The sequence below is a fragment of the Passer domesticus genome, chromosome 4, assembly GCF_036417665.1.
Source record: "Passer domesticus isolate bPasDom1 chromosome 4, bPasDom1.hap1, whole genome shotgun sequence".
In the NCBI taxonomy this organism is placed as follows: domain Eukaryota; kingdom Metazoa; phylum Chordata; class Aves; order Passeriformes; family Passeridae; genus Passer; species Passer domesticus.
In genome coordinates this window covers 74,659,122-74,668,710 of record NC_087477.1, presented here as the reverse complement: position 1 = coordinate 74,668,710, position 9,589 = coordinate 74,659,122, and the positions used below count along the sequence as shown (strand labels likewise).

Sequence of the window (9,589 nt, the reverse complement as noted above, 5' to 3'; positions counted from 1 at the left end):
CGGGTTCCCCGTTCGAACGGCCGCCGCCAGCCCGCGCCTGCGCACTGCCCGCCCCGCCGGAGCCCAGGGCGAGGCGAGGCGGCTCGGAGAGACCAGTGAACTACGCGCCCCGTCATGCCCCGCGCGGCTAGCTCCCCACGGCCGCAGCGAGCGGGCCGCTCGCAAGGCACGCCGGGAGCTGTAGTCCTCCGGCGCGGGGTATTGTCTCTCCCCTTTCTCTGTCCGGGAACCCGACCGCCACCCCGCCGGGCGAGCGCGGTGACTGACAGCGCCGGGCAGCCAGTCGCCGCAGCGCCGTGCGGCCGAGCCCGGCGCCGTCTCCCCGGTGACCGGGACAGCCGCTGCCTCGGCGGAGTAGCCGGAGTCCCGGGGGACAGAGGTGAGTGGGTCCGAGCGGGGCAGCGCCCACCGCAGCCCGCCCGTCTCTCCCATCCCCCTCAGCGCCGAGCGCCCGGCCCGGGACCCCGCAGGGATGCGGCGGGAGGAGCGGGGACGGCAGATGGACGGCGGGAGGGGGGACGAGGGGGAGGGGAGGGCGGCGGCGGGGGCCGAGGGGAGGCAGGGGGCAGGCGGGAGCCCCGGCCGGCCCTGTGCGCGCCCCTCGGGCTGCGGCGCTGCCCGCGACCCCCGGCGCGCCGCGGGAGGGGGCGGCGGGTCCGCCCGCGGCGGGGGGGTCGCGGGCGCTCCGTGCCCTCCCGTCTTTTACCGCTTGATTTTTCAAATCGTCCCTGCGGGCTCAGGTGCCGCTTCTCCCCTCCCCGCAGCTCCACCCCCCGGGAAGCGCTGCCCCGGGAGCCGGGCAGTTAATGGGTAACCCCGCGGGCGCTGCTCCAGCCCCGGGCCCGCCGCCCCTCGGTGCCCGCGGGATGGCCGCGCACCCGCTGAGGGCAGCGCCGGGAGCCTCCCCGGGAGCGGGGCAGCGGCGGCGGGCATGGGGAGCGGGTGTGCGGAGCTGCTGCGAGCCCGCCGGGCACCCCTGCCCCGCAGAGAGCCCCGAGCCCTCCCGGCTGTCCCCGAGCCCCTCAGAGCGCCCCGAGCCCTCCCGGCTGTCCCCGAGCCCGTCCCGCCCGGGTGTCGCTGCTGCCGCCCCTCTGCGCGGCGTCCCAGCAGTTCTGGAACGAATTTGGAAGAAAGGAAAGGGGGATAAATGCCCAGCTGCGAACAAAACCTTTCCACCTTCTTAAGTGCAGTAAATAAATTAGTCTGAATTGTAGGCGCATGACTGTCTGTACAATAGCTTTAGGAAGCTGTGTCCTTGCTCACATGAGTCTTGTCAGACAAATCAGAAAATGTCCTGTTTGTGTTCCTTACACTTTGTACACTGTCTTCAGCAGAAGAAGAGTTTTTATTAACTTTTTAGCCTGCTGTTACTAACTCCAGTCAGTATTTTTGAATGATCACACTAGGTACACCTAAAGGAAACATAATGGTCTGTCTTGCCAATTGTGAAATGCTGATGAGATTTTTTTATTAAAACATTGTCCTGCCCAAGTTCTCAAACAACTGGTAGCTGTCTTCTACAGGTTGTGCTGTTACATTTCTTGTGTAACTTGTCTATAAACATGTACCACATTTGAATAGTTAGTGGAATTCAAATGTGACAGCTTCATTTGAGCTTTGTAGGGACTTGGCATCAGTTCTGCCTCAACAACTGGCACCCATGCTGAAGAGTCTTTTGCATTACTTCAAGACCTGTGTGAGAGATGAGGGAACAGTCTCTCTCCTCTGTGCACTTCCACTTTGCATACTTTATTCTCTTACCGTCCCACTACAGAAAAACAAAATAAAGCCAGACAGAATGAAGCCAGACAGTGTCTCTGCACATTAACACGGATATTCATTTCCAGGGGCTCTTTGGGAGGTGGTGGTGGTCAGGCAGGTACTCCTGCTCTTCAGGGGCTGCCCCGCTGCCCTCTGTGACTGCTCGGTTACAGTTTAACACGGACTGCAGCCGGAGCGTGCCTCCTGTTTCTGTTCTCTTTGTTGCTATGGCATAACAAGAGCAGAAGCAGGAAACAAACCACCTCTCTCCCTTGGAAGTAAGCAAATACATGTTATTTTCTTTGGAGCATTTGAAAATGACACGAAAAGCTAGCATGGATAGGTAGCAGCATTCCACACAGAAATGCAGCGTTTGTGGGATACAGTACAATTCAACTGGAACTGGTATTTTGGGTGTACCCCACAAATAATTGAGTCAAATGGTAGACCAGAATGTATGCTGGCAGAAATCTTGAATGTTTTGTTTAGTTTTGCAGTTCTGTGTCAAAGCTGATGTGTATAGACAAGTTATGTTATTTCACATACTTGAACAACTCTTAATGTGTGCATATTAATTGTTTTTGCCTGAAATGTTCTGTGAAATATTTTGTAGTTATAAAGCTACAAGGTTTTATATCAGTGCAAGTGAATTGGTGTTTTTGTTTCACTGGATATGTTGTATGTTTTATAATTTATTGCAGGAAAAGAATATTCAGACATGATTGCTTTGGAAAAGTTTGTGCCACTTCTGTGCCTTATCTCTTCAGCTCCAGGTTTCAAGTCTGCAAAAAAATTAGGAGAAAAGTTAGCAATTAGAGAAATTGATAATTTACTTTTGAACTAGTCTGTTAACAGTTTGACAATCAACTAATCTCTGCTTAGGGGAAACACTATTTTCATAATTTTTCTATTTGCCTGTCAAGCCATTATTGCAGTAAAACATGGATGTGAGGGTTCTTGCAGAAGAAATATATTGATCCTTTGTCTTGAAGTTTCCTAGATACATTTAATGAGCTGTTTGTCCTGGGTGTAATTAGCATAAAAATTGCACAGTAATATTCAGGTACTGGGGGAAGGAAGAGGTGATCTAGTGAAGTAATACAGTTTTTCTTTGGTTGTTTTTTTTTTTTTTTTGTTTGGGTTTTTTAGAGTATCGACACATTAATAGCAAAACCCCTTTAATGTTGAATTAGTTCCTAACTTTACACCTACAACATTTCACAAATATATTAATAGCTGAAAGTCTTCATACCTCTGGAACATCATTATTAGAGGAAAGCAACATGTTAGCAGCCTGCTGTTTTGTTTTTATAAGTGTCAGGTTTTTGAATGACATTTCATTATCAGTGGCTATCATCTACAATAAATGCTGGATGTGTAAGGGTCATAGGTTAGGAAGGAAAGTGGGTAAATTGACTTGTGAAGAGAGTTAAAAGGAAAACCTCTCTTAGCAAATGCAGAATTGTGATGTAAGACAGCATTGGGGTTTGCCTCTTCCCAAGAGCAGCCTAACTACATTTTCATTGTGTGTTTTTATAGTGGCATTTAGGATATTTTTTTTATAGATTAGAGAGATAGCTGTTTTTCTTATCAGCCACTTCAACATTACAATACTGAATCTTAAGTTTTTTAGTAACAACTGCTTTTTATTATATTTTTAAAAGGAGATTATTTATAATCTCATACTCTCTTAATTGTTTCCTTTCCTCTTGCAAGCTAGTAGCACAGTTTTAGGTGCCAGATACTATTGGGCTTTATGGTAACCAGGTTAACAGCACAGATTCAGAGGGTACCCAGGGGTCCCACATTAGGCTATTCTCCAGACAGCTGGAAACAGAAATATTTACTATAAGGAAAATCAGAACATGAATGTATTCATGCTTCTAGATAGAAGGTTTTTATTTACTGTTGGGCGTTTGTTAGTTCTATTTTTTTTTTTTTTTTGAGAACTAATATTGAAATATTTAATGATTATTCTCAAAAAGTACTAGACCTAATTAGAGGTAGCTGAATGCACAGTGACCTCTTGATTCCCAAGTTTAGCCCCATCAGGAAAGGGTCAAACAATGTTTGAGATATGAGACAGGATGCCAGTTGATGGGGCTTTCTTACAGCAATGTAAGAGCTAAGTTTGGTTAAATGTTTGCAAAGCACTTCTTATGTTATGATTTCCATTTAAAGGTTAAGTGTGAAGTTTCATTACTTCTTAAAGCCAAGGTTGTTTTTTTTTTTTTCTTAAATTATAGGAAAAATGTCATTAATGAAGCTGGATAATTGCTACATTCAAACAATTTGCAAAAATCATTCTACACTGAAGACTCACAGCTGCACCATGGAGACATAAAAAGCTGATGTCCCTTTATTAAAAAAAAAACCCCAAAAAAACTAAACCCCCCAAAGTAAGGCCAGCTGGATTTCTTCTGGTATCTTGAAATCTGTCCTGTTTTGGGTTTAGAGGGATCTTATGGGAATTACATCTTTCAGCTGAGCATCCAGCAGAATATTTGAGAAACAGCAGTGGTTTCTTAAATTTGGCAATCAAGGAGCTCATATATAGATTAGTAATTAAGGCTATCATTCTAAATTGTATTTTAGTTTTGGTTTGGTTTTTAATTGGTAAAACTTCTGAAGTAATTGCCTTGTTTGTTCTAAGCCAGGCAGAAATACTGTGAAAGTAGTGTGCTGTGGATTTAATCACATTCTGAGTGTGTTTTTTTTTATTGTTTCTGTAGCTGAGAGCAATGTCAGTGGGATTTCTTGGTCATTTTTTGTCCATGCAAGTAGTGAGTGGGACACCACTAATTTAGCACTTTAGATACGATAAAGAAATGTGTTGTCTCTGTGTGTATGTATATTTATATCTTTATGCGAATGTATGTATCTAAAATGTTGCCTGCATTTTGCCCACATGTGCAATATACTTGCTTTCAAGTACCTTATACACTGTAAATATGTTACAATGTGACTGAGTTAAGAACAAGCCTGTGGACCAGCTCAGAGTAATTATTGTCAGATTAGCTCTCACTTGCTTAGATGGTGTTTATTGCAATTTTATACAGCTGTAGTCCCATGGGTTTCTCTGTCAGTCATCCTCCAGACCTATGGAAGTGAGGGTTCATATAGTGCAGCGAGGGGAGAGTTTCAAAAGTTGGACAAGTTGTCATTTCTTTTATTTGTAGTAGTAATTTTCGTGCATTTTAACCTGCTTAGTGGGGGAAACCTCTCTAAAACAGTGGAATTTGCCCAAGTATATTTAGAACAAGACATCCAGACTTCAGTGCTGACACTAAAATGTAGTGAAATATTCTACTTCTTGCTGTTCATACAAAGCTGTTATATGATAATTGTAAAGTCATGTCTAGATTAATGCTGGCAGCATGTGCCTTTTTCACTCCTTTTTTTTTTTCCTTTTTTTGAAGGTTTAAGCTAAACTAAAACACATGGATATTGGAATGATGGTCTGAAATGCATTTTTACAGTGTTTGCTATCTGACAAATTGTTTTGAGTAGATTAATTAATGGGTGTAACAGTAAATCTTACTTGGATCCCTTTGGTCTGATACATGACTGAATGCCCACTTGTCATTGCATATGTAAGATAAATGTATGTAAGGAAGTTGAAGTCTGAGATACTTATTTTAAGCTGCCTTTACAGTCAGTGGAGAGATACAGGCTGCTCTAGGGGTAATTAATCTCTTTTACATGATACATGTGGTACCTGTTTCTGTATGCTGTGTAAAGGGGGTGAGGTATAGCAGGGTAGATGAGCACGAGCTCTCATTTTTGTTTTACTGGGAAAGGATGTATGAGCTTAAATAAGGATTTTCTCTATGCTGTAAAATGCAGTGGTAGTAATAATAGTGCAGTAAGCCAGAAGGTAACTGAATAGTAGGCAATGTGGGGGAATTAGGGAACACATAACATGCTTAGTTTAAAAAACACTGACTGAACATCAAAAGACTTGGATCTTGTTCTTTGCCATTCTGTCATGTTGTCATCTTGGACAGGTACTTTATTTACATTTGCAACTCCTTTCTTATCACTAAAATTAACACTGTGGTACCTGTTCTTTTCAAACTATTCTCTGGCAATAGTTTTTGTAGAGTTCACTAGCAATTTTTTCTCAACAGTAAAAGGAATACTTGGTGCTAAAAACCCTGAAATATGATAAGAATTAAAATGTCTTTTCTTTCTTTCTTTCTTTAGATCTTCATCAGATGGAGCGATACTCTTGAAACATGACAAAAAACTGGACTAAATAAAAGTTTTCCTATTTTAGGAAAAAAAAAATCCAAAATGTACAGACCAGGAGAAACGGTCAAACGCCGGCTCAACGTGCACGCCCCTCCACGGATAAGAAGCGTGGAAGTTGCTCGAGGCAGAGCAGGTTATGGCTTTACCCTTTCTGGACAAGCTCCTTGTGTTCTTAGTTGTGTGATGAAAGGAAGCCCTGCAGATTATGTTGGACTTAAAGCAGGAGATCAGATATTTGCAGTGAATGAAATCAATGTGAAAAAAGCCTCACATGAAGATGTAGTGAAACTTATAGGGAAATGTTCTGGAGTTCTGCACATGGTCATTGCTGAAGGGATTAGCCATATGGATTCATGTTCAAGTGATGAAGAAGTTGGTTTTTATGATGGTAAGGGGTGGTTGAAACCCAAACCTGACTCTAAAGCTCTGGGTATAAACAGAGCAGAGAAAGTTGTCGAAGAAATGCAGTCTGGTGGCATTTTCAATATGATCTTTGAGAATCCTGCTCTGTGTGCTGGTAACTCAGATAATTCTGCACCAAAACAAAGATCATTTTCAGTTTCTGCTGCTATGAAATTTGAAACTGGCAATGAAAGTGCAAGCAATCCAAACCTACTGTCAAAGGAAGAAATAGCCAAAGTTCTGAATGATGATTCAGTTTTTAGAATTGGACTGGAGAGTGCAGAAGACTTTGGGTTAGACGCAAGCATTTTGAATGTTGCCATGATTGTAGGTTACTTAGGCTCCATCGAACTTCCTTCAACAACTGCAAATTTGGAAACAGAGAGTTTGCAGGCCATTCGTGGGTGCATGAGACGCCTGAGGGCAGAGCAAAAAATCCATTCCCTGGTGATGATGAAGATAATGCATGACTGTATTCAGCTCTGCAGTGACAAATCAGGTGTTGTGGCAGAATATCCTGCAGAGAAACTGGCATTCAGTGCTGTTTGCCCAGATGATAGAAGATTCTTTGGACTAGTTACAATGCAGACAAATGATGATGCAAGCTTGGCTCATGAAGATGAAGGGGTCCTGAGGACATCTTGCCATGTTTTTATGGTGGATCCTGAATTATTTCATCATAAAATTCACCAGGGTATAGCAAGACGTTTTGGACTGGAGTGTACAGCGGATCCAGATACCAATGGCTGTCTGGAGTTTCCAACATCATCTCTACCTGTCCTGCAGTTTATTTCTGTCCTGTATAGGGATATGGGGGAGCTGATAGAGGGAATGCGTGCCAGGGCTTTCCTCGATGGTGATGCAGATGCTCATCAGAATAATAGTACCAGCAGTAACAGTGATAGCGGGATTGGAAATTTCAACCAGGAAGAAAAGAATAATAGAGTTCTGGTGGTTGATTTAGGGACCAATCCAAGTAAACACATTCCTAGCAGCATATGGGAAAATCCAGTAGGAAGGGGACAAAATCAGCCTGCCTCCCATTGGAATGGCTTCTGTCATGAGCAGGAGGGGAACATCCCTTTAGAAGTAATTCCAAATGAGAAGTCCCAAAATGTAAGCAAACACTTGAGCCCTTCTGCTCGTATTGAAGTTCCATTGGTTTCCTCCCGAAATTCAGTACCCCCATCCAAGAAAAATGCTGCAGGCCTGGGCAGTCAGAGGTGGCTGCCTGTGCACGTTTTACAGGAGTGGCAGCATGGGAATGCCAGCGACCAGGAGTCGTACACAGACTCCACAGACGGCTGGTCCAGTGTGAACTGTGGGACCCTTCCCCCCCCAATGAGTAAGATTCCAGCTGACAGATACAGAGTCGAGGGCAGCTTTGGTCAGCCACAGCTAAAATCTCACAAAAGTGAATGGTCCAAGAAGATGTTCTGCATTCAGAACAAATTTGGCCCTCCGCACAGTATCAGGAAATCTAAAGAAGATAAAAAGGTAAGAACATGCTGGTGTTGGTTCTTAACTGTATCAAAAGCCCCCAAACCCACCTGCCTATGGTACTTTTACACAGTAATATTTGCATATTAAAATTTAAAGGTGTATTATATGATTTACAAAATTTCAGATGAAAAAAATAATACATTCTGCTCTCGTCTGCAGAGGCATTTCATATTCCTCTTTAATTGAGTGCAGCTCTGGAATTGTACTTCTGCTGGAAGTGTTGTCTGTTAGGGCTTTCTCACTTTTCTTCTTGTCTCTTCATTGTTTCCAAATGTTTCAGTGGCACTGAAATGAAAAGGAGGCTTGACATTTTAGCAACTTCAATTTCTTCTGACCTTCAGCTGCAAAAGAATGGAAACAGTCTGCATCTTTAGTCTGGTTCCTTTTTGTAGAAGGCTGGCTTGCAAATGTTGTTATTTTGGTGCCATCTATTTTTATAGAGACGTGGTCTAATAATCGGTTGAAAACCTGGATTATACACTTTTAATTGTTTTATTCCAAACTTCACTCCAGCAAACCTCTCAATACAAGTAGCATTAAAAACGGACATAAAAAACTGGTAGTGGTAGCTCACAAATCTAACATTCTGCCAGCAAGACTGTAATTCAAAATTTATTCCAAATTACTGTTTCTTCTTGTTTTGTCTACTATTAGACAAAACAAGGAGACTTAAAAAACAAAAAAAGGTGTGGGAAGAGTGTTCAGGATGATTACATACCCTTTGTGACACACACTTTTTGCTGTTAAGGGAGCTAATCTCAGGGGAGTCTGTTGTTGATAAGTGGAATTCTGGTAAAGTGGAGGCCATTGTTCTGATACTGAAAGGATCAGTAGCAGTTTTGTATCTGAAATGTTTGCTGACTCCAGGGAAAGACAGAATCTTATACTCCAAATTAGCCTTCAGGAAGCTTTGTCATTCCAGGCTGATATTAGTGTTCACCTTAACAATACACCAGTGTATAACTATTATATATACTAGTTTGTTTGTTTTTATTTTCAGCACAAAAAGCATACAAAATACTGTACGTGAAAGTTTTGTGTATTGCTTGTGTTATTGTTTCAGATGTCCATCTTGCTATCCAAATCTGTTTTGAAAAAAATGTGGTTTTTTTCTCACCTGATTAAAAATCTACAACCACTGGTCAAGTGGATGACAGTAGAGGTTCATTAGTTGTTTCATAATGTTAGAAAAGAAAACCTTTCTGGGGATTAGGCTGCAGAACTTCAGAACATTTTGGGTTTGGTATGGAAAGACAAAATATGTTTTATTGCTTTCCTGCACTGTAAAGCAAGCAACTTTTGTGTGCATTCTATTTTATGCTTTTTGTGCTGAAAATAAAAAGAAATAAACTAGTATGTATAATAGCTATACACTAGTGTATTGTTAAGGTAAACACTGCTACAGGCAGCAATGTTTTCCAGAGCTTTAATTTCCAATAAAATTAAATTTCAAGTGTTCTTAAATACAAGGCGATTCACACTTTCAAAAGCCAAACAGAAACACTAAATTTGTAAACACTGCCCACCCAAACCACTTAAGACTCAATTCTATCTGCTGCCCTGAAGTCTTTGCTGATGGACCAAGGAAAGGCCTCTTTATGTGCAGCACCTGGTGCAGGTGCATGGTGGATGTTGGTCCCAAGTGCTGCATTGGATGCTGCTGAAACTC

General features: G+C 42.9%; 1 protein-coding gene across 5 annotated transcripts in view; it reads left to right on the top strand.

The window, feature by feature from the left end:
- Positions 1-224: 224 nt before the first annotated feature.
- Positions 225-9,589, top strand: part of RGS12 (regulator of G protein signaling 12) — an 84,865-nt gene continuing 75,500 nt past the window's right edge. For 3 of the 5 annotated variants that reach the window (XM_064418802.1, XM_064418803.1, XM_064418800.1), the window contains exons 1-2: positions 225-379; positions 5,968-7,914. In XM_064418802.1, coding sequence (XP_064274872.1) covers positions 6,058-7,914 — 1,857 coding nt within the window. In that variant the 5' untranslated portion in view covers positions 225-379; positions 5,968-6,057. The remainder of the gene's footprint in view (positions 380-5,967; positions 7,915-9,589) is intronic. The other 2 variants (XM_064418806.1, XM_064418799.1) reach the window with 2 other exon arrangements.